General features: G+C 35.6%; 1 protein-coding gene across 1 annotated transcript in view; it reads right to left on the reverse strand.

Annotated features, from left to right (window-relative positions):
- Nucleotides 1-26,248, reverse strand: part of LOC110019520 — a 72,741-nt gene extending 46,493 nt beyond the window's left edge. Inside the window, 4 exon segments of the mRNA XM_020717206.1 lie at nucleotides 17,509-17,598; nucleotides 17,797-18,096; nucleotides 25,031-25,229; nucleotides 25,341-26,248. Coding sequence (XP_020572865.1) covers nucleotides 17,509-17,598; nucleotides 17,797-18,096; nucleotides 25,031-25,229; nucleotides 25,341-25,531 — 780 coding nt within the window. The 5' untranslated portion in view covers nucleotides 25,532-26,248.
- Between the last annotated feature and the right edge of the window lie 539 nt (nucleotides 26,249-26,787).

Raw genomic sequence — 26,787 nt, forward strand, 5'->3', positions numbered from 1 at the left:
CCACATCCATAGTTTTGAGAGATCAACTGGCGTCGCCTATAATAGAAAGAAATGTTCAACAAACGTCATTTTTCTTTACGTGGGGTGATCAAAAGAACATGTGGGGTTTAAGAAAAAAGAGTTATCCTACACAATATGTCGACGTATCTATTTCCTAAATAAGTACATATTGTGCTGGCCACGATGACGCTCCACAATTTCATTATGCGGCATCCCTCTCGGTCTGATATGGACTTCAAAATGGCTAACATTGACGACATGCATATCTCATTTGAAGCAATTGAATTCCATGATGAGCAGTCTATTCTAGAAGATGTTATGGAGCCACATGAATTTGACACCCAAGATGGCGAAGGTGCAGCGGAGATGGCTGCTTTGAGAGAGCGTATCACAGATGTTATATGCGACTGTTGATTAACTTTATCTTCTTTATTTTGCATACTTTATATACTCTTTTTTTTCATTAGTTTCATTCTAACTTTCAATTTTATGATATTATTATGTTTTGGTGGCTTTTATATTATCTTTTTTTTGTGGGTTTACGAGGTTAATGATGAAACATATGATCTTATAAATTCTTCTGGATGGTCAGTTCTTCGTTGTTTTAGTAGTGCATGTGAAATCCTGATAAAGACAATTGGAATCCTCTCCTTTTAAGTGTTTTGGTTTATTAGAATCCACAAGGATGACCTTTTTTGGCGATAGCATATGTGCTACAGGCCGTGAATTATCCGTTGGTGTTTGTCGACTGTTTTTTTTTTTTGAAAAGGATGATTTTTGTAAAATATGAAAATAATTTTGATATAAATATGATTTTTGAAAGTGACATTTTAATTTAAAAATATATGAGACCAAACGAGTCTCACATATTAAATAGTTTGGACGGTTGAGCGCGATACCACAAGTAATACACTATCCTGAAAGATAAGCATACCACTTAACAGTAGGTTCAACCACCTAAACTAAGAAGTTTGTGACATCCGTTTAGTTTGCAAAACCTTTTATGTATGATCGACAAGTTTTCCTACCTAATATAAGGATTAGATAAGGTTTATTTTACCTATGTTCCAAGTTCCCTATTACATCTTAAATGACCGGAGTCACTTAAGAAAACTCTCGATTAAGATCAGTGGTTCTGCCTTCAAGATTTCAAAGTTTAGGTTTCCAAGATTAGACACGGGAAAATCAAATGAGAGTGACTCAAACAGGAATAGTTATTTTAAGGAATTCAAATGAATGAAAAATAGGGGATATCACTGATCTAGGGGAAACCCTGGTGATTTCCCAACTATACTATTGTTTGAAATTGTCTTTGAAATGATGTTATTCAATGTTTAATCCTGCAATTTTTTTTTAGAATTTAGGACTTACATTCGCAAGATATCTGATCGTGTAAATAGCCTAGAAAGATAGGAAGATTTACACCGTATCAGACGGTAACGTCAGAATCCTAAAAGTGTTAGGACTTATAATTGCACAACAGAGTTATGCAAAAACCTAAAGATAATATGTGAGGATTTATGTTGTGTTAAGCAGACTACCTCAAAGTCTTATGGCTTGTTATTTAAACTAAGAAAAATGCTTAGCTGATGTGAACTTGTTTTGATGTTGTAGATCCATCCTCGTCGTGCTGCCCACGGTATTCGCTTTAAACTCCCCATCGTAGCATATTCGGATTCGATGTTAATTTTAAGGGTATATGCAATTGTTTAGTCAACGATCTCTTGCCGAGTACCTACAATGAAACCAACTACTGGCCTCCTACTCTAAGGTGTAGTGTTTAAGAGAAAAAGTAGCAGGTACAAGTATAATGACAAGATTTCCAAAAGATCGAAAAGACGAAGGGTGAATCAACCCTCAAAATTTGTAACGAAAAGATCTGAAAATGAGGGCCCATGTCCTTGAATCAATCGAAGAAGGATATCATTTTCTCAAATTTTATGGATCAACCCAAGAAGGATATCCCTTCCAAATCTTGTTTCGAACAGGTCAAAATGAGCCCAAATTAATGTGACGATTGTATACACGGCTCCGACACCACTTACATATTCTTACACCCAAGCCTGAACTCAAATGCCGCATTTATGCTATCCAGATTTTAATGTCAAACCTCCAAAGTCTTTCCGAACTACAATTTTATAAGCTTTCAAACCCTTTCCAAACGGCAATCTTATGAGTTTTCCAAAAACAATATTTTAAAGTCTTTCAAATTTCATAAATCGAATAAAGGGAAGTAATCCACAAACGACATTCTTCAAAATTCCTAAAATCTTGCAAACAATAAAGCCGTCTAATTCCAATTTCAACCACAAGATTTCCATGTCATATAAGCATAAAATCATACAGATAAAACCATATAAATGCTCACGGCCAGAGTCAACAAAGAGGGACAGCCACCAGCCAAGGTTCACGGCCATGGCAACAAGAAGAAGACCACCACCATTTAAGCTCACAGGTAAGGACAGCAAAAGGACATCCCACATCTCAAACACACAGGTAGGGGCAATAACTACAAGGAGCCAAAACAAAACCCCAAACCAATTTTTTAAATTGTTTGCAATAGATCTCCACATGTATTCGAATAGGGGCAGCCAAGGGGAACTAAAACCGATCCCAACAAAAGGGCAAAAACATAGCCACATCTTAACCAAAACGGCCTAACAGAGGGGGTCAAATATAGAACAATATTTCAAGTAAAACCCAACCCAAAAAAAAGAACCGAATTAAGCCAAATTCCAGGTGAAACCGAGCCTGATCTCAGGCAAAAATGAAGAACCCAACATAAGAGTTAAATCGAACCCAGCAAAAGCACCATTCCAAGCCAAATAGAGCAGAATTCCAGCATTATCGAGCCCATCAAATGGGTTAAAACAGAAAGAGAACATTCCATGGAAAATTTAGCTCAGTAAAAGAGTCAAATCGAGCCCAGCAAAGGGGCATACCAAGCCAAATCTTATGCAAAACCGAACCAAATCTCAGGCCAAACTGAGCCCCACATAAGAGCTAAAAATAGAATATAGTTTCCATTAAACTAAGCCCAACAAAGGAAAAAAAATGAGACAAAATTTCAGCCAAAACCGAGTTCAGCAAATAGGGGAAACGAGACAGTGTTCCAGCCAAATCGAGCCAAATCTCAGGCCAAAACCTAGATCATCAAAAAGGACCAAAAACAGAGTCATGACAGATAAACCGAGCTCGGCAAGAGGGGCAAAAACATAACAATATTCAAGCCAAAAATGCAACTCAAAAAGAGCTAAATTGAGCCCAATAAATGGGTCAAAACAGAGCTATAAAACTCAGATCTTGTAATGCCTTAAGCCTCAAAAATTTATTGCACCCAACATATGCTTCGAATAAAAACATGTAATAGAAAAACAAATAAGTATAAATGAATTCCTAAAGCCAACATGTCTTAGCATTGAAATGAATTCCATCATTTACTTGAACAGGAGCAACAACAACAAAGAATTTCAGCATTACATTTCTAGCATATATTCCAGATAAGCAACTATCATCACATGGCAACAACTAGAATTTTCCAAAATTCTATCTATCATGCATTTTAAGCAGAAAAAGAGAGTATCCATATTATGCTTCATTTTACTGTTTCTAGAAACTATCCATGATTAGATCTCAAAACAAACCTAAACTTTATTTCCACATGCTTTAGAAGGGAAAAGAATTACTTTCAGGTGCAAATCTGAATGATGTTAATTAGAGGGGAGAAAAGAAATACCTCTTAATGCAGACTTAAGCAAAACTTTAGAAATTTTTCTCCAAAAACCTTCGAGAAAGCAATGACCAATGAATACCCCAGCACACAAGGACCTAGCCGAGAAGAAACTTCGGCAGAGCCTTCTTCTCCTAAAAGCCTCGAACAGCAACTAGCGAGAACCTCGGCCTTCCCTTCTCTCAGAAAATTTTCAACAACCCAGAAAAATACCCTAACAAGCCTTTTTATAGGCAAAAATGAGAAGGGGGACAATCATATTTACCACAACTTTGTGGTCGAATCAATCGACGGGGAAGGAATCGTCACAATAAAGAAAAAGAAGGTAAAGCCTCGAGAAGGACAAGGGTCGGCCAACCCAGCTTTTGCGATTGGAGAGTCAAAAGGTCGAGCAGCCACGCGAGGAAGGAGAAGATTCGATAGAAGGGAGGCAGTCGAGTGGATCGTCCAAGGGAGCTAGGGCACGCAGAGAGAGCGAGTCAAACACCTGATCGAGTCGCGGGGGTCAAATAAAGGTTAAGTGTGCAGGAAAGGGGCTAAATAGGGTTTAGGATTAAAATTAATATTATAAGTAATAATATAAATATAAAATTATTTAATATTTCAAAAATAAAAATTTTATTTGTACATTTTTATTCTTGCGTCACAGCATAACAGAATGGATGTCCTTTTTAGGTAATTATGACGTTCCGAACGCGTTAACGAGTTCGTTTCATCGTCGGAGGTCGTTTTGATGAAAATTATCGATTTGTGTGCAATTTGCTCGTGTGTGGAATCCAGAATGGATGTCCTTTTTAGGTAATTATGACGTTCCGGACGCGTTAACGAGTTCGTTTCATCGTCGAAGGTCGTTTTGATGAAAATTATCGATTTGCGTGCAATTTGCTCGTGTGTGGAATCCCTTCCTAGCTAAAATTGATGTCCTGGACGTGTTGGCACAGTCCATTTCCTCATCGGAGGTCGGCCGGAAACAGGCCATTTCCTCAAGAAGTTCGCATTTTCACCTTTCGCATTTTCACCTATCTTTTAAGCTCAATTCTAGTCCGATCTTGTGCAACTTAGTGAATTTTGTGCATTTTGTGTGTGTGTATGTGTGTGTGGTGATAAATTCTTAAAGAGGTTTCCCTAAAGCTTGAGATCCTATTAGGAACTTCTCTTTGACTTTTCACGTGTTGGTCCTTAACCACTCAACCAAATGACGATGGTTTGAGCTCACCCATGCAAGACACCACAAGGGAATCAGAAAGTGGTTTGAATTTCTAAGAGGGATGGATTTCAATACTAGTTCTCTAAAATAGTCAATCGGAATTCTTAGAGCTAGATCCTAGGATCTAAAGAGAAGAGAAATGACCTCAAAATGAGGTTAACAGTGTTGTATGTGAAATCCTAATAAAGGCAACTGGATCATTTTTTCTCAACTGTGCATCAATATATAAGAATCTATTGGATGGTCTTTTTTTGGTGATATGCACATGTGACACTGGACACTGGTCCCACGTGGGTTGAAGACAACCAAGAACTCATTTTCTTATATGGTCTATTGTCTGCATGTTGTGACAAACTTGTTAGTTGGTTGGTTACTTCTCTGAGGTTTCACGCCTGCTATTTTATTTTTCATTTTATGTCTAGTATTTTTTTTTTGTACATTTTTTTATTTGAAAATTTCCAATGATTGCTTTTTCTTTAGTTTATAATTGATTTTTTTTTGTTTTCTTTCGTGGGTTTGTTTTTTTCGTACTCCCGCCTGCTATTTTTCTTTTGATCATATTTTCATTTTTCTATACAATATTGTTTATTATTTTCAATTTTAGTAATTTTTTTTTATTTCATCTAATTTTATGACTGGCAAGTTCTCTTTTGAATAATTGTAATCAGATGAGCTCCATAATTTCGGGGCACTCCGGGGAAGTGCTATGCTACTGCGGACCGTCATCTTTGTTACTCACGTCACGTTGGTAACATAAATACGGGCAGCAATTTTACAAGTGTCTGCGGTGAGCAGACGAACCGGACAACTGTAAGTTCTTTAGGTGGGCATATAGTTTCTCAAATTCTACGTTATCCCAATCGAACAATGTTAACGGTATCCCAATCGGAGAACGTCACTCAAGGTTTAACGGTATCCCAACCAGACAATGTTGTTCGGGGTTCTACGGTGTCTCAACCAGGCAACGTTCCTCGTGACATACTTCTAGATTTTAAAATGAATAGTCATTTTTTTGCTTGTAATTTTAATATGTTACTTCTTTTTTTAGATTTTTTGATACTCATTATTAACTGAAGTCTATAACCTTTTTTGTAATATTATGAAGAAGTTTTATTAGTTCTGAGTAGAGCTGTCAATTTGGCTTGTTGTTCGTGAACAACTCGTGTTCGGCTCATTCGTTAAGTCTAACGAGTCGAACACGAACAAATTTTTAAGCTCAAAATGTAAACGAGTCGAACACGAACAACAGTTTGTTCGGCTCGAAATGGCTCGAAAAAAAAAATTATACAACTTTTTATATAACAATATATTACATATATTATTTATATAATAATATATTATATATATTTATGTCTAAGTTTAAATCATAACACCTCATGTGACAATGTGGTTAGTGTCTTTTTTTATATAGATTTGATCCAGGTTTGAATCCTACACTTTACATCTACTTTTCTCAATTTTAGTTTAATGAGTCAATTTCGAGCCGAACACAACGAACACGAACACACTGTTCACGAGCCGATTTCGAACACGAGTCGATTTCGAACACAAGCTATTTCGAACAAGCCGAACACGAGCCTAGCCTGAGCTCGCTCAAGCTCGACTCGTTTACAGCCCTAGTTCTGAGATATCTTATGTGTAGCCATTGTTGTTTTGTTGCAAACAACATAACAACTGCATGTCATAATGGTCATTTCTCCAAAAAAAAACTGCAAATAAATTGTTTTTTAAACGCACAAACCAAACAACTAAGCAGTTTATCCAGAACGATAGCAGAATAGTCATTTATCCAGAATCAACTGTTTCCAAATGCACAACCAAACAGTCATCTACCTTATCAGGATAAGTTGTTGATAAGCAGATTATCAGAATAAGTTATTTAGCTGGATAAGCTGCAGCTGCCTCAAACCGACCCTAAAACAAAATTAGCCACACAAAGAGTCGAGATGTTATTTTATGATTTAATCTATAATTTAAAATGTGGCATGCAACCTAAAGCTCCTGCTTTAAATCCTTTGGCTGCCAAATATGACAGCTTAATTTACCCTTCATAGATATCTAATTTAGTTCCATTGACAGCTAAATTGGTAAAGAAAACTTTAGCTCATAATCAATTTCTATGATAAATTTTTCCAAGGATTAAAGCAAAAGCATCTTCACTAAAATTTCGAGCATTGAACATATATTTGCTCACCTCATTCTCTGTGAGGTCTTAGTCTACTACTCCTAGAACGGAGGATCTAGCTTTAGGAGTTCCTTATTGACCATCTTAGCGGACTAGAAATGGAGCCCACCTCCCATAGAACTTCGAACCACTTCTTGACCCATTTTTTTGGAGACCTCGTGTGAGTAGTCCCAAGCACTTGACTCTTAGTTCCAAGGGCTAAGGAATAACATGTAAAGAGCCTAAAAATGAGTTTCTACAGGATCAGACGGCCATAGGTGAAACCTCCATGACTCGGCAACACAAACACTGCAATTCACACATACCCCACACATAAACCTAACAATTCACGTCACTGACACTTACACAAATTGCACCGACAATTAAACTAAAGTCAATTTTCATAATGACCTGTCACGACACAAAATTCAAAGAAAATTGAATTTGACGCATTTTTGGCCCGACCGTTAGCAAACTTGTCTGGACGACCCCAGATGACGAAACTGGCCGACGCGTACGGAACGTCAATTTCAGCCAGGAAGGACGCCCATATTTCTATGGTTTCGCGCTCGGACAAACGACATGAAAATCAATGCACAAGAATATTTAATTAGGGGATGCTATTCTGGCTTAGCTAAGGTGCAATTTGGGTTCGATTTGGGTTGGACGCAAGCTGAACACGGGCTAATTACCTCAGCTCACATGATTTCGAATTTCAAATTTTAAATTTTAAATATATCATTTAATACCCCATTAATTGAATATAATTAAGAGTTAAGCTTTTACAATTGAGTCTCCTCCGCTCATGAAAACTAATTAATTCCCCGCCAATGGTTCACGTAACTCTCCCTCGAAATTTTGGCTATACTAATTCGACTCCTCCCCCTGGGAAGAAAATCGCTGCTCTCCCTTTCTCGATCCCGTCTCCTCTCTTCTGCACCACTCACCCACTTCGCCTCCCCCTTTATGTCGCCCAAAGCCTCGCTCGGCTCCCTGCACCGAAGCCCCTGTCTGCTTCTAGCTCACGCGCGACCAGGCAAACCCCTCGCCTCACATCTCATGCATTCCCCTACCTCGCCTCCTCCTTCCAGACAAATTGAAGCCCTCCGCCTCCTCTCCCCACGCCGAACAACCTAGAATGCTTGCCTCCCTCCCTCGATAAATTCGGCTCGCCATCTAGTTCAACCGAACGCCTCTTCCTCGCACGCCAAAAATGCCTCCTTCGGCCTCCCTCTGCCTCCCTCTCTCGATACTGAAGCCCTCTGCCTTACAAGCTTCTTCTCTTTCGGCTCGAACGAAATCCTAGTCGTGTCGGTCTCCCTCTCTTACTCGACATTTGCTCTCTTGCTCTGCCAAAACCTTAGCCAATGCTCTTCCTCGCCTGCCGAAACTCTTCCTCACCAGAAAGCAACCATAGCTGAACTCTTCCTCCCCTCTTCTGTCCAAGCAATGGAAAGTGAGATTTCTTTCTCCTATTTTCTTCACTTGGCTGAATTGTGGATTATCCTTTAGCTACTCTTATTTTCTGGTTTAATACAAAGGTCAAGGGCCTCCTTATTATGCTTGCAATTTTAGAAGCCATGAAGGGTTTTCTTTAATGGATTGTTGTGATTTGTTGGAGCTTATGGTATTCTTTACCTTAAATTTTGTGGATGGAGTTATTCTTCATTCCCAGGAGATACATGTAGATGAATTTTTACGTATTTAAGTGCCTAAATTGCAGATATTGGGTGTGTACATGCCCGAGCTTCCAAGTTTTTTTTTCTTTATGCAAATGAATTCTCATGTATTCACTTGCCAATATCTCAGATTTATTTGTTTACATCCTAAATTTTTTTTTTCAGATTTGCATATATAAGATTGGAGTCGTATTTAAGTGCCTAAATTGCAGATATTGGGTGTTTACATGCCCGAGCTTTCAAGTTTTTTTTTCTTTATGCAAATGAATTCTCATGTATTCACCTGCCTATATCTCAGATTTATTTGTTTACACGCTATTTTTTTTTTTCAGATTTGCATATATAAGATTGGAGTCGTACGTGTTTAGATAATTAAACTTTCATACAATAGAACTCTCACTTGCTTACGTGCCTAAGCATTCAAATAACCAAACTTACATACAATAGAATTCTTATGCCACACGATTTTGATACATTTACTTGCTTAACAAAAGGTTTCCACTTGCATACATATATACCGTCCAGCTGTTATGAGTTTACATGTCCCACACTTGGAACTTGAATACTTGCTTGTGTGACAAAGGAATTCTTTCGCTGCATACTACACATTGTTTGAGGGTTGGTTTGCTCATTGTTTTGAGACTGATTTTGGGAGCCATTGCCTATTGTTTTGGGGCTGGATTTGGAAAGCATTGCACACTGCTTTGGGGTTAATTTTGAGAGTTTTGTCTACTGTTTTGGGGCTAGGTTTTGAGAGGATTTGCCATTATCTGTTGTTTTGGGGCTGATTTTGAGAGTTTTGCCTACTGTTTTGGGGCCTGATTTTGAGAGCATTGTATACTGTTTTTGGGGGCTGGATTTTGAGAGCTTTTTCTACTGTTTTGGAGCTGATTTTGAGAGTTTTTTCTACTATTTTGGGGGCTGCTTTAATCATTGTATGGGGCATTTTGGTGGGCTGATTTGAGCAATCTATGCACTCTTTTGGAGGCATTAAAGGTACCATTTTGGGGTTGTTCTATGCACTGTTTTGGAGAGGTTTATGTAGTCTTTATGTGTTGATTTACATGCAGTTTAGGGTTGGTTTTATGAGGCCCTTTGTCTGTAGTTTTGGGACTTCTCTTGATCGTTATCTTATGAGGATTTAAACACCTTTTTGAGCTGATCCACTCGCTGTCCTGCTCTTCTATCCGTCGATTTTGGGAGTTGGGTCAGTCTCCTCTCTCTTCCCCCCCTTTTTTTAGGGCAATGATGCCAGTGCTTATGTGTGCAAAAGTGGGACGATAGAATGATATCTCTTGCCTCGATGATCCTCTAAAAACGGGAGAGCATGATCGACGAGACTATTCACAGACTTTTAGTGCGAAGTTGCCCCCTTGTTTTCTTAGATTGTCGACAGTTCTGGCCCGATCAAAGTGAACGACTTGTTAACCATTTTACTTCGCCAAACACTTACACACATACTACACTTCTCCAGACATCCACACACACTACGAACAAATTCACTTCCAACAATATTACTTTCTGATTGCTAAAAAAACTTTGCATGCATCAAAAATTAAAAAAAGTTTTGACAAAATTCTATGAGGTTCAACTTGTTAATCGCTTCGATTGTGGTCGGGAACTGCCTTCCTTCGATGGTTTGGGTTGGTAGCTTCTATCCAAACTTGGATTGTTAAGTATACAGCCCAACCCTGAGCCCACCCTGCCCTGAATTTTTACAGATCCTTTTCTCGAGCTTTCATGTGCCACCTGTTCCTTTACATATATAACCTCATATTTAATGTGCTTATTAAATCATTAGTAACACCTGCTTATTTTCACATATGATGCTAACATCGCAGCAGCAGCAGACACACCAAATACGCCTTTACAGTTTATTTACTACGATTTTACTGTTTTATTATCACTGTACTTTAGTATGCATGTTTTTTAATTGTTTTACTGTCACTTTATATTTTATTATGCATGTTTTATATTATCTTAAAAAAAAGCAAAAACAAAAACAAAAAAATGCATTTTTGAAAATTTATACACTTTTAAATTCTGAGTCTAGCGTGACGTAAATCCTCACATCCTCTTTAGGTTTATGTGCAACCATGTTGCGCAGCGTAAATTCTAACTCACCTTAAGTTCTGAGGTTGTCGTCCGGTACGACGTAAACTCTCATATCTCTGCGGTTTATTTGCATAATTGGATATTATGCAAATGTAAGTCTCAAATAATAAGATTGATATGATTAAATGCTCGAATAACATCATCTCTAAAATGCAGTCACACAGTAGGATAGTTTGGGAAGTCACTAAGAGTTCTCCTCATGATATGTGATGTGACCTACCATTTCCTTCATTTGGGCTCTTGAAAATAATTTTTCCCACTTGAGCTACTCCCACTTACTTTTCCACTTCCTACCGTGAAAACATAAACCTTAAATTCTTGAAAACTAGTCCTCTAATCATTATCAAGTTTTCTCAAAAAAATCTCGATCATTCGAAATGTAATTAATTATAGGATTTTGCCTCCATAGGGAACTTGAAACTCAGGTAAAATAAACATTATTTAATCTTTGTATTAGATAGTAGAACTTGTCGGTCACACATAAAAAGGTTCACAGGTCAAACGGATGTCACAAATCTCTTAATTTGTATGATTGGGTCTATCGCTGAGGTATACACTTATTTTTCGAGAATATGTAGTATCTGGAGTATCAGACACGATTATATAAACTATTGGACAAATGAGATCTATTTGATCTCATTTTTTAAAAATTAAAACACACTGCTTTCAAAGCCAAAACTATATCCCTTTTATATTAAATTAAATTTAAAAAGAAAATTATTTTCAATATCAAAAAAGTTGACCGACAATACTTAGCAATGTTTCTGTTATAATTGTGATTGATAGCTCTTTAAATGCTAAAGTCCCTGTACTCTCATTCCAATTTATACATATCTCCTACAAATCCTACTTGTTTTATAATTTCCTTGACTCCAAAACTTATCATGAAGAACACAGGAACAAAAAAAAATTCTTCTAACTCATTCAAAGTTTTTGATGCAACTAACATAAGAAGAAAAAAAAAAACATAGTTATAAAAATGCACTCTTATAAAAAATCATATAATCATGCATACAATAAGCTTCACACTAGAGTTTCCTAGAATGCCTTCCCCACCAAAGTTCTCCATGGTTTCCTTTTTAGCATATACTTCTATACTAATCAATCTGTACTTTCTCCCCACGCCCCGCCAGCCCCTCCCCTCTCAAGTTGAAGAATAAATGTCTTACATTCTCAACTTGTAGATAAGCTTTTGTGTTTGTGTCATTGTTAACATGATTTTATTGTCCCTCGCGAACTAGATTCTGAGAAGTGTTTGTTGTTTTTCTTATTATACAAAAATATTATAAAAAATAAATAATCAAGGGAAATTAACAAGAATTGCCACATAAAAAAAAGAAAAATTATATAGTAAGAAAAATATAAAATAAAATCCTGAGAAACTAAATCATTAGATACTTGAAAATTATAAATTGGTTCATTCGGAACTGCTTGCTTGAAGCTTAGTAAATATAGGAAATGAGGACAGAATTTTTTCTACTTCGTACCTCGCCAAGCAAATATAAATTGAAAACATTCTATCACTAGCGAACTAAATGCTAAGAGTACTCTCATCAAAAGTATATGATTGAAAACAATCATGATAATCATTGTGATCACAACTTTGAGGAACTAAAGGATTTGTTGTATATAGTGATTCTAGATCAATGAAATGATGTGGAGGTGAAGAAACAACAATTATTTGATGACAGGAAGGAGCAAGATCTTTGATATCCAAAAAAAATGCTAGTCCCACATTTTGATTAACGAGATTGAAACGCTTCCAAGTAGATCGCAAGTTGACTCCGATTTTCTTTTAATGCCTCTTATGTTTGAGAAATTAATTATCTTAATTTTGGATGCATCTTGAAACATTCAATAAAATAATAACAAAAAATTTTACAAGATGAGCAGCCCAGGACGCCTTCAAATTTTATTTTAAGCCAATATCCACAAGTAGAGAAGTCAATTCACACTTCTTTTTAAAAATGAGAAGTAACATCTAGCTCAACTAATACAGGAGCCGTCGAAAGTCTTGTACAAGTTGTAGCATTATCTTTTTTGTAAAAGTATTTCAAATATTTATCCTAATGATTACAGTGAGGACTCGTTGAAATAAGGTAGCCAAAGATGAGAAAATGATATAAGCAGGAGTAAATGATTTCTCTGAAGAGTCAAAGTGAGCTAACCATTTTAGCATGCACACTGGGAATTCATTAATATAATAAGTCTAGAGAAAAAAAAGATCCTAGTATGATCAGCATCTGAGATTAGCTTGATTATGATATGACGAGAATCCAGGGGGTTAACAAAATAGTGTCATGCCAACCAATTTCAAATTTAATAAAAACTTATGGATGGTTTCCTTGTTAGGATCACCGCAAAAAAATTTTCTAAAAATAGAAAAGTAAAGAGATCTAGCAAGCTCAATGATCTCATCATAATAAAAGACAAGAACTATGTCTTAATATATAGTAGAACATTTATAAGGTACTGAAATTGCATTTCCCCTAAAATAAATGAAGAAATAATTGTTAGTAGAAAATAAATGAGATCTATCATTTAACCCACCAGCAAAAATAGAAAAACAGTGAAGGTGTTCAGTAGGAAGAGGTATATTGGACCCAATAGGGATTTCAACTGCAACAATGGGAAGGGCAAAAGAAAAGGGAAGCAAAGGAGCTTGCTGAAGAATCAACAGCAAAGGAAATCGATTTGGGTTGGCAATTTGAACGGTAGCTAATGCATCAATCGAAGACAAAGGGAGCGAGCAAGATGATAAAGATGAGAGGTGGTAGGAGGCATTGTCAAGAAAGAATGCCAAGGCATTGTCAGACGTGAGACTAATAAAGACGTAAGAATGCCACCTGATACTGACGCCATCAAACGTGAGACTAATACTCAAGGCATTGTCAAGAAAAAGAGCAATAAAAAATAACAATACAGGTGAGCGGCAGAGGACCACCATGAAAGCAATATCACATAGGATGCCCAGCAGAGCTTGCGCGACCTAGCCTGGACAAAGGCAAGATGAGCCTTGTGATAACTGGCAGCACTGGCGAGCTATACACGGATGATCATGACAGAGTAGCGTCGCGAAATCCTCGTGATCTCGGGTGATAGCTGCACAGAACAGTTGCACAAGCCTCTGCGTCGAATAATGTAACTCAACGCAAAAATGGATGAGAAGGAGCCCCACAATGATGGTCGATATGGGCGAGCTGCACAGGCAAGCATTCAAGCGCTTCGATGGTAAGAGATCATTTCTTTAATTTTTTAAGAGAAATTTATTGTTGATTTGCTTTCATGATGCACTTTTATAGGATTATCTCGCTTGATTCTTAGCTCATTTTAGATGATTTTTAACCCTAATATTCAGAAATTACTCAGGGCATAGCTTTGAATTTCAACATTAGAATTTACTACTATGCTTTTTTACTCCATGTCACAAGATTTCTACTAAAAAAATATCCCAAATATTTAATAATAATGTTCCATCTACTAATGAACTTGTGTAAGCTACCGATCTCAGAATAAGATTTCACCTCTGCCCCATCTACTTATAAAGGGAGTTTATTGTTTATTTTGAATAGAATTCATTTACCTGAATTGTGTTAGGTATGTTATACATAATAGGAAGCTCGAAGATGTAACTCTATCAGATCGTAATTGAATTGAAAGATGATAACAATATGAAATATTTGGTTGTGCGAGTACGGTAGATGGGTTTCTCTATCGATCTTAGAAGCATCTCCTAATCAATTGTTGCTTCTTTTGCTTTTCCAAGTTTTTTATTTGGCTTAATTGGTGTAACAATTGATTTTTATTCTAAATTTCTAGTTTCCTTCAAGAAATATACAATATAGCTCTACAAACAATAACAACAACAAACAATTATCCCACTAACCGGGGACGGCTCTGTAATATAACTATACAAAGAGATTAAAATCATTTGATTAAAAGTATGAAACTTTAAATTCGAGAAAATTATTCCGTTTTTCGAGTTCTTATATATTAAATTCCTTTATCAAATATTCTCATATTTTATTTTTCTTTCTCATCATTTACAGTAACCAATTATCAACAAATACCAAAGGTGTTGTAACTCTCCCTTTGATTGAATGTTTGACGAAATGAGTGTAATCTCTGACTTTGTACCAAATTCTCTTCATAAACCATATAGAGCCTGCTTTACACTATACAGCCAGTTAATTGTGTTTATTTTACTTCAAATGCAAAAAAGAAAACTCGGGTGAATTTCTAGTAGAACTTCGTGTAAAAAGTCACTCTTACCCTCATATTTAAAGATGTAAATTGTGCTACTAGAGATAAACAAAATTCTTATTTTGTTCACCTTTGCCACATAGGTAAATATCTCTTAATAATCAATTTCATATGTCCATGCATACCCTTTAGCAACCAATCCTACTTTACAACTTTTAATAGAGTCATCGATCTTAAATCTCAATATGAACACCCATTTAAAATGTTCTATACATTTCCTTTAGATTAATTGATAAGTCCGATGATTTTTTTTTCAATGCATTTAGTTCCTTCTAGCATTTCTCCATTCATGTTTGAGTAATGCCTTAGATAATGTGTTCTAAACATGAGAAGTGTGTAGATCTACAATGGAATTTCTATGGAGTTGAGAAAAATGTTTAACCAACACATAATGGTGCAACGGATATAAAAGTTGCTTTCTGCTTGTGCTTTTAGAACTGCAAGAAGTTTAGCAGATTGTATACACAAAGGGCATCAAAGCTTATCATGCATTCGTTAACTGTGTCCAAAGTAATATTTTGAGCTTGAGTTAGGTCTCTTAGTTTTTAAGTATAAACTTGAAAATCTCATTGAATCATAAACTTAGATAGTTTTTTTTTTCTAATATACCCGTGAAAACCTTCTTGAATCATAAATTTGGATAGTATATGGGGCAGAGGTGAACATGAATGAATTCTAAGAATTTTTTTATTCACCGAGATAATGAATTATGCCCTATTTTATGCAATAGAGGAATCGACATACCAATCCACAAAAAATAAGAAATCAGAATCAATTTGAATTAAGGAATCCACCAAAATAGAAAAATGGAAAATTATGCAATATCGAATATAGAAAAAACCAAATATTCAAATATATTCCGAGTAAAAGAAATGTATTCCTTCCTAATCGAGCATAGAATCAATTTGAATTAAAGAAACCACCAAAATACAAAAATAAAAAATTAGGCAATATCGAATAAAGAAAAAACCAAATATTGAAATATATTCCGAGTAAAGGAAATATATTCCTTCCTAATAAAGCATACAATTAAGCTACTCCTAAAAATTCAATGGTAGATTTATTTTTGTCAATATTTAAAAGTTATATTTTCAAAGGTTTTTACATTTTCTTCATAAATGTTTAAGGTAAATTTAAAAGCCAAAACATGACCATATTTAAATAAAATTTAGTGCTCATTCAATAGTTAGAAATGTCCTGTGCTTTTTAAGGGGTTCATATTATGTTGTTTCCTAAGATCCAAATTTTTCCCATACATATATCTTTTTATTAAAAAAAAATGCTATAGAAGTTTGTGATATTTGTATAGTCTCTACTCTAGAAAACTGGAACATTATATATAAAAGTAATAATGGATGCATTTGAATACTATTGAGAATGATTAAAGAAAATGATTTAATGTTTTATCTCAAGCCTCTTTTGGATGGATTCATGATAACAAGAGTTTCAAATTTTTACTAATAAGCCTCTAGAACTTTTTAGATCTAGTATTTGATTTTACTTTTCTCTATAATATTTTCTTTCCTTGTTTGTATTTTTATTATGTAGCTGTAATTTTGTCCTTTTTATTTCAATTCATGAGAATTTGACGCAAAATTTCTTTCACAAGCAAAATGTTCATTCCAAGTAAAACCAAGCAAGGGTAACCACATAGTGTATAATGTGACTCTTTATATGTGTTAGAAAGAATTTCAGTACTTCCACTTTTAAGTAATATGTTTCCAGATATACAACAAAGGTTCTCCAGGTCCTTTCTAACCGTAAAAATTTAACAAAAAGAATCAATATAAGGACATTTGATACCGCCATAATAGAACAGACTATACCATAGTAAATGGCCAAACAGCAAAATATGGGTGAATATACAAATAAAGTCTCTTACAGGGACACACAAAATCATAGATAACTCAGAAATTTACAAAAATATGCTCCAGAACAAATAAATTTAGAAAAATAAATCAACTAGTCCCATTAGTGACATAAGAAGGCCACAAAGTGATGGTCCAATATTGCATGTAAACGGCCAACTCCCTGGCACAAACAATGATTATGAAGAACGAATAAAAGGGTGGACTGACCGAAGCACTGTCAATTAATAATTTTATCTACATTGAAACAGGAATATAAATTTTAGTACCATGATCACCATGGCATTGCTAATGGTAAAACCAAGTGGTAGGAGCAAAGAAAACGACCAAATACGCATAAAAACCTAGAGAAATAAATTTAAAAAGCTGATGACAAGATATACTAGGGATAGATAGTGATCAAATAACAACCACTGATGAACATGTTTGGCATTCTCTATTATTTGTATGTTCAATTTCTACTGTGAGAGACATGCACTAACCTTTGCAACAAGCACACGAAGAGTAAGAAATGCCTCTTTCCGAAGGGTCGCACTTCCACAATGCCCTTTAGCGGCTTCTGCCTCTGATGCCTTCACAGAGATCATCAATACATAAATAAGATTGAAGACTTCCGGTTTGTATATTTACAACTAATAAGTAAATAAAAAGGCAAAGAGTCAATTAACCAGAGAGTTAAATATGCTAGAGCATTAACAATATTGCCAACCTGAAAGCTAACACACCATGGTGAGTTCAAAGGATATTCAGAAGGCCCTTGTTTTCCTTACCTGGAGAAGTAGTAATAGCCAGTGACCTACAGCAGCAGAAGCATCCTTAGATTGAAGAAATGATAGCAAGCATTCTTCTGGTTCTTCATAATACGATGACTTGGGTAAATGGTGTTCAATTGTGGCAGCCAGCAAGGGAGAAATAAAAATTTCCTTGCATGGGCATAATCCGACGGAGCAAGGTTGTAGCCTGAGAAGCATAGCTTTTAAGCATTTTATTATTCCTTCACGAAATTCTTCAGATGCTGCGGATGGTGAAAGCAAGGCCCCATAAGTTATTTTTTTTAGCACCAGAATCATCTGAAATACCAAAGTGAAAGCAGAATTTTCTTAGACAACATTTCATCATGAACAAGAAGCAAGAAATCCCGCTACTTAGCCTGCTCATTTGTACTTAAAGAAAATAGCAAACCTTTATAAATCGTGGTTAAGGTTTTGCTGATAGCTTAGAATTTTAGGTAGTAATTCAGTGTGATAGGATAATTAACAAGTGGAGCTTCTAAAACTCATCCTTTTTTTTAATATTAATTAAACACGCGTTAAATTTAGGAGCAGTGGCCATTGTCACAACCAGACGTTCAGTTGAACTCGTCTAAACCATGTAGTCCATTATGCCTTGCGCAATAATCAGGTACTGGTCAAATCAATACACAACAATCCAAGCAGAACACACATCCCAACGGTCACAAATTAACAAGATTGACTTGGCACTATTAGATCAAACATTATGTATACTAAGGAGTTTAAATTTAACTTTTATAACGTCAGTACTTACAACCATAGACGAAAAAGAAATAAACAAAAATTCTAACTCGCTCAGTTAGACTTTGGCTGGATTTCCTTACTACTTACCATCCCCAACCTATGTCAATGACTCAACCTGTTACCCAAAGATAAATAACTGAGTGAGAAAAACTAGGGCGAAAATTCTTAGCACATTAAAGTTTTAAAAACACGAATAGCTCAGCATGTACAACTAAGATTTGATGAGTTATACTACATCACAAAGACTAGTTCTAGTCCATGTCAATTACGTCAATAAATACAAAACAAAAACAAAAACCCCTTATTATTCATAAACATAGGTATGCAACCAATTCATACACATCATTATCAATTCAAGTAATCATAGGCCCAAAGCTAGCTCACGTTATCACGCAAGGTTAGGTGTTGCATTCTATGGTCAACGTCGGAATTTAATGGTTCTTCACTATAAGGCCGAGACCCCCCGAGATCCATCAATCTCCTCTTAACAGAATTTCATCCTCGCCAAGTTGATAAACTAAAACCTATGAGAGTATTTTTGCTCAAAGCCGTCAACTCAATCAGGAATGCAAAACAGTATGCTTAGCTCAATATCAACACCACTAAGCACACCATCTATTTCACATACTCTAAACTGTTTCAAATTTCTCAAACATAGGTATTTAGCATTTACTCGTCTTAATTTACAATCATAGATGTGTTCATAAGAAAGAATAAGATATTCAAGCCATTATTCTCATACTACAAACAAAAGTAAAAGAACAATATGATTCATCCAACAAAATATAAAAGAAAAATGCTACACTCAATGATTAAGATCTCCCACCTCTATGCAGATACAAAGAGTAACAATCACTGAGCTCCAGTTCTATTGGGTAGTTCTATTGGGTAGCTAACTTTGTTGAACAGTGCTCACAGCAAGCCATTTCAGCAAAAAGGAAGGAAAGATTAGCTTTAATTACTCTTTTTGAATTACTATAGCAACAACAGCATTTAATCTAGCCTCTTAAATAATGATTGTAAAGGGAAACCCAAGGTTATTGGTCACCAAAATGGTGCCCATCTACCTCCCTCGGACAACAAAAGATACCTTCTTAATCACATTTACACAAAGCAACACTCTGGAAGCTACTTTCCAAATATCCACAAAGCATATCTACTCGAATGGACGAACAATTAGGGAATCACAGTGAACACACTGACCAGACCAAAAGCATAAAAAATAGCATTGGATATTGATCTTCACTCTCATAATTTCATTTAGTCATATGTTCACAGTTATGCTTAGTTACACGCTCCCACTTCTACCGGTTGCTCCCAGCAATTACATCTACGTTCACAAATATAGTCTATATAAAATTATGCTCAAATGATAAACACACATCCAAAAAGAAAAAGGAATCTAAATATCAAAATTTTAAGTTTACATTCTATCTTAAAAAGAAATTTAAACCACAAAATGTATGCATCTGTCATCAAAGAGAAAAGGTATTTGCTCTTTATTCCTTAATCAACTTCAACTTCCCACAGTGCTTCAAACTTCATTTGATTCCTCAAGAAGATGTTGACCATCTAAATCTTCTTACCACAGAACTGCTTTTGTTGTTGGTAAGGGTATCAATTCAAGCCCACAGGTCAATTCAATCCGACCCAAAAAAAGACCCAACACAAATATAGTCAATCTGAACATGACATATTAATTAAATAAGTTAAAAATCTCAAACTTAACTTGGTTAAACCAAACCTGAATCCAAGCTGGCACAACATAAGAAATACTTAAATCATAATTGATTAGTGTCAACTCAAACTAAAATGGACAAAATTACTTTTGACATGAAACTTTAAAAAATAAAAATAAAAAATAATTAAATCTGAGATTTTATTAAAATAATCAAATAAATAAGTCATTCATATTGGGTTGAGCCAAATTTGACCCAAACCAGACCAATTTTTTTTAGTCACTCACGATGGGACGCAACTTGGATTTCTAGTGTCGAGCAAAAGTTGTGTTCATGTCGAGTTCAATATACAAACTTTTAGTTGTTGAGTGCTACAATCTGTTCGAAGAAATCCTCATGAATCAATTCAATTGCACTTGTATCTTTTCTAGATCAGAGTAAACCTCATGCATAGCCAAGCACAATACACTTATGGATAGAGATATGAAAAATAATGAGTGCAAGACTAGCTAGATGGTAGGATCACTCGATAACCTATCAGCCCTACTTGGTCTTTTGTTTTGACTAGCCTAATATAACATGAATTAAGCTTCCCTACTCCTGACAAATATTTGACACCTCTCAAGGGGATGGCCTAAGAAACACTCAGTTGCTACATTAAAGTGATCATCCTCGTGCTTCAAATCATCATGTTTTCATTATCTATTTTGAGTTACTTCGGAGTCATAGAACAACCTCTTTTTTATGGCGGCCAAATGTACCATTTGTGATTTCATCATAGTTCCCTTGTCATACCAATAGAGAGATGATTAGCATTTATATCCATACAATGCTTCAAAATAAGCCTTTTCAATGTGTTTATGAATGTTGTTCCTTGATGGCAAACTCGATTAGAAATGGAACTCAAAATTACCACACTATTAGAAATGTAACTCCCAATTACCACCAAAATAAAGAATACACAGTCAGTAGTCTTATAGAGTTTAGATCATTTGTTCAAACTATCAATTGATCCGCAAATGGATGATTGTATTGAAAGCAACACAAAGTCCATCACACTAGGATTCTATTTCATAATTTAGATATGAATCAACTATTCTAGCAAAATAGTATTGATCCAAGTATTTTGTGCAATCAAAAAATTGTCCCCAATCATTGAGTTAGTTGATCTATAGTCGAGACTTATTGTGTAGGCAGGAAATATGCACTCTTCATTAGTCAATCAACAAGTACCAATACTGTGTCATGAAAGTATAACGATATGAGTAAACATACTCTCATTTAGAAGTTGATAAAGGCAAGGCTTGCAAATCTCTGATGATCGGCTTTCACCACTCCACAAGTTAAACGCATACCCATAAATGTTGACCACATACCTCTTTAGTTCTGTCCACCAAAATTGATATTTAATTCTTGGTACATTATGCAAGCTTCTATATAAACGACATATCTACAATGATAAGCCTCATATAGCGAAACCCAATTAGGTCTCCTTAGTTCAACATGCATGCTCAAATTTAAAATTTGGATGCGTTTATGTCGTATACGTTGAAATTAATGTTGCTCCATTTACTTGGATTCACTCGGCCAAAGATCAGTCTTCTACTTGCCTCTATCAATTAGTTCGGCCGCTGCAATATGATAATTATTCGGTTCAATTGACAGCTTATTGTGTCGAGAAAAAACTTCCAATTGAGCAAGTTAGTGACTAGGTTTTCTTTATCAAGATAAAATTGAATATACATATAGTAATGCTTCATAGATTATAGAGGAGCTGAGGTTTATATTCATTTAGAGGAGCTTATTTAATGACAAAGAAGATAGGTAAAGCTACAAAGGCTTTACAGAAATGCAGCAAGAAATACCTCCATCTCTTAGGGGCAAAGAATTTAAATTGTCAACTCTAAAATCATTAGTCAAGTGATTATGCTCGTATAGTATCAGTTCTCTAGAAAATGACTACTCGAACATGGCATTAACATGAATCAAGTCAGTCCAATGAAACATTGGTTTAGAGTTGAAATGCATTGATTCCTTTATGTGGAGTGAGTCTCAACTAAAGACCATATATAATACGAGAGTACCAATATATTAAAAACTTTGATATCACTTCATCAAAGAGAAAACTGAAGGAGACATTTAAAATCTTAAAATTTGGACATAGCACACTGTAGCTAACAAGCTTACAAATGTGTTTTATGTTCTCAAATTCAAAGAATGTTTTCAACTAGAATGATTTGTTTAGTTATCGATGAAGGCTTTGGGGGATTGAAGCATGGAAGATTATCGATTTTATTCTTTAATAATATGGAGGACTTTAGGATTTGATACCATGATGAGGATGTTTTATGAATTGTACCACATAAAAAGGGCAATCTTATAATTTTCCTCCCCAAGTCTTACCATAAGTTAGCACAAAATGACCCAGATGTAGGCTTCCCTATTCATCAAGAGCAAGGACCAATCACTTTAAAAGATCATGTAAAAATAAAAGATGTGTGGCATGCATATCAATAGAATAAAATAGCGCATAATGTAACTTATGGTGTGGCAAAATGCTTCTTTTGTATTGTTAGTATAGCAAGGTACAATGAAACTAAATAATGTGTATCATGTGAGCAATGAGTCCATTAGAACATATGGCGCACATCAAATGCTATTTTTTTTATTTACTTTTCTACTTTCTATTTTTCACTTTTTCTAATTTATTGATTTATTTTAAACTTATTTGACCTTGGCTTTTGTTTAAAGATTTTTTAAAAATATATTTGGGTTCGTTTTATCTCGTCTAACAGCTCATGCTAATTGTGCTTATTCACTCAATAAGATCTTTAGCATTCTACAAAAAAGCAAGCAACATGAATAAGGGAGTCTATCATTATTTAAAATAGATGAGTCGTTAATCATAAAAGAATAATTGCCGCCATCAATTCAAAACTTGTCATCATCGTCTAAAAAATTTGCCAAAAACATAACCTAGAAGAGCTATATGTCTCTGACATCTAAAAGCAACGAGTGAAAGATCTAGAAGATGCAGCAAAATGAACTTTTGAAGCACGCAAAACAAGTATGTCAAAGAATATCTGTGGCCAACAAGGAGCACACTTTTTCTTATCCCTCATCTTAGATGTTATTCAACATCTTGCAAAGATGCCAATGGACTCCCTTTTCTAGCAAAGTAATTATTTTGCCCTTTCCTTCGTGTCATCGCATTCATTTTTTACCTTGTTGAATTAAGATTTTTTTTTAGTTATGATTAATTTTGCTTGATCTAATTTCATGTTATCAATATTATGTTAATATATCATTATTTTAAACTGTATGATTATGATTAATTAATTTGTTTAATTTATAGAACTATCATCTCATGGAAAGCCACACTGCATTGAATATTTAGCATTTACACGTAATATTATGTATTGTTAAAATTATAAACGATAAAAGCTTTATTTGCAAATCTAATTGTTATAATTGCCATGACAATTTTAATTTTTTAGTTTATTATCTTTCATTGATAGGGTTAGTGTAGCTCCTGTGACGGACTAAATTAGAGAAAGTCGTCTTAGATGGTTTGGTCACATTAAGCGTCGACTGATAATCCTATTAGAAGAGTAGATGTTTTAGATTCGACTTATGTTAAGAAAGTCAGAGGTGGATCTAGGAAGACTTGGGCTTAGTGTATAAAAAATGATCTTAATTTATTAGAACTAAATGAAAATATGACCCTAAATAGGACGCAATGGAAAAAAAGGATTCATGTAGCTGACCCCACGTAGTGGGATTAAAGTTTTGTTGTTGTTGTGTATTGTCCTTCCTTGATTTTCAAGTAGGCTACCATAATCGAATTTTACATTTTGATCTCTTATATTGTTAAATTGTTGATTAATCATTCATATTTTTTAATGTTTTATGCAAATTTTAAAATGTGTCGTGTCATGTGCATTCACCATTAACAAATACATGTGCAGCTCTTTGTACAATATTTTTTAAAGGATCGGAGATTTTTTGAAAGGAAGAAGAGTTGTCAGCTTAAGCTCTTTATGGTCTCATAAGAGGAAAAGTACGATCTTTTCCTTGGTGTGTTAGTTTTCTAAGAAGAAAAATCAAACTTTTTTATTGTTCTTCTCAACTTGCACTCCAAAAATTTGATCTAAGGATATATGTAGCTAAGCATTCTTTTCATTGGGCTTATGCTTATTTATTTTTTTATCATAAATGTCCACGTAATTTAATACTTTTAGGTTAACATGATTAATATTGTTGACAATTGAAAAAAAGAGTTCATTTGGGCCTTTCACAATGAAATATTCCCATTCTTATTCATTTGTGCATCCATAAGTTATATGAACATATTCATGTCTCAAACAAACATTAAATAAAAAGCTAACTTCATTGAACGGTACCTCTAAGCTGCACACCTCAGCAAATAGAAAGCATTTGTGCCCTCGCTAGTTTATTTTGCTCAGTGAAACAGCAACAATACTCACATTCGAATTCCCTCTCGTAAATTGGCAGTACTGAAGGAAAATCAACAACTATTAAGCACCCACATGGCATTCATTTGTCTCCCTTTACTAGCAAAAGAATCTTATCTAACACGCTTAAATGTGACAGCATCTGAGAGACTATTTTCCTAATCAGAACTAACGAGCTACATCTCATAGTTTCCAAGTTAATTACAAAAGTTAAAAGATTTTATATACCACCATCAATACTAGTCATGATCTCCAACAATTCCAACTCGAATTAAAGCCCAAAATAAATCAAAGCATTGTAAATAGATAACTGACCTGATTCACAGATCCTAAATGACATTTCCTAAGAAGTTCCTCCAGACACCTCAACGTGCCTTCAGCCACAGAATCACTAATCAGGTGAACACCAAAATGGGAATCGGGTGTAGCATGGCAGCCACTTGAATTGCCATTCTTCCCAGACCTGCACTGAACGGCCATGTCCAGCACAAGCAGGAGAGGGAGCAAGGTATAACTGAACATCAAATGCGAAGGATTTCAATAACTTTTCATCTTACCAATCATCAAAAAACCAAAAAACGGTAGCCGGAAAACAAAATAGCAATATTAAAGAGAAGAGCTTAACTCGAGGAAAGGCTGAAGGTCAGCCGCGGGAGCCCAGCGAATGAAGTCCGTCATCTCGACGAGAAAGGATGAATTCTTCCTAGGGTTTTGAGTGAGTTCAAGGAGCTCCATGCAGTAGGGTCTGAGGCGTGAGAAGACCCGCTCTCGAATTTCGCTCGAGGCGCTTCCGCGTTTGCTCTCGAGTTCTCCCATTATGATTGTTCGTTATGCAATGAAGGCAGCAAAAGCCAAACCAGATACAAACGGGAAGAAAAAGAGTCGAAGACCGTGCCCACAGTCACCGCCGACGCGATGGCGAAGCTCTATGAAGCCCGCTAGAACCCCTCGACCCCTGAGGAAGCAAGGTAAACCGCTGGGTCCGCTTGGGAGTTGGGAAACGGAGGAGCCGATGAGTCTCGAGACTCCGAGTTGAGTTTGGATTACCATCACCGCCTCATCGTCGGGTCGGGCATGGAACACTCATGGGCGGGGTGGAGAGACATTTTTTTGGGGAAAAGGTTGGAAAGACCCGTTTTTTAGGTTACGCGTCCAGATTGACGGCTAGTTACGCAACCGTTATGTTTCACAAAACAGTTAAAAAAATGTCCAAAATATCCTCTGCGGCCTCTCCCGACACCATTTTAATCGCTGAAAAAGCTCTGATGGTGCCCAAAGATTGTCGTTCGGCCAGGTTCCATGCACGCCACATTTCATGGAAAAAGCTCGGCACACGAAAAAGCAGCTCGTGCATTGGAGAATGCATCTTCTTTATCGCACACGGTCAAATAACTTCACTTATCTTCCACCTTCGCCTTCTCATTGCACCAACCCAACGAGCAGAAAGATGATGCCTTTTGCGACTGAACGGGAGAAGATTTGGGAGCTCTCCACTCTACCCGCTAGAAAATAAGATGCGCCCAGGAAGATGATGCCTTCTACATGTCCTGGTATGTAAGTCCTTGGATGTTAACTTCAGGGGCATATTGGTAGTTTTTTTTTTTTTTTTTTTCTTTTTCTTTTTTTTTAAGTCATAGTGTTGAAAGGCATGTAAAAAATGTAGTTTTCAAACAGGATTTTGTTTAATCAACCATAATTTATAGCAATTTTTTTTGAGAAGTTACCTTTAAACGAACTTCCCTCAATGAAAAGGTGCTTTCAAAGAAGACCTCAGGCTTCCTCTCCACTCTTTTGCGATGAACAGAAAGAGGAAAATTTTGATGAGCACCCTTGCCGAACTTTGTTCCCACTGCAATGTCTTCTTTGGTCAAATTCCGAATAAGGCGACGCCATGACTTTTGGACCTACGTTCCTCATCAGGTTGTTGATATTAATGATGAGAATATTGCTCATTTAATTTATGTTGGCTAATCTCTTTTTTTTTTTTTTTTTTTTTTTTTTTAAAAATTTATTTTTGAAAAAGATGAAGTCAAACTGACCCCATAATTTTCATAGTTTAGATGAAAGAGCGT

The sequence above is a fragment of the Phalaenopsis equestris genome, unplaced genomic scaffold, assembly GCF_001263595.1.
Source record: "Phalaenopsis equestris unplaced genomic scaffold, ASM126359v1 Scaffold000060, whole genome shotgun sequence".
In the NCBI taxonomy this organism is placed as follows: domain Eukaryota; kingdom Viridiplantae; phylum Streptophyta; class Magnoliopsida; order Asparagales; family Orchidaceae; genus Phalaenopsis; species Phalaenopsis equestris.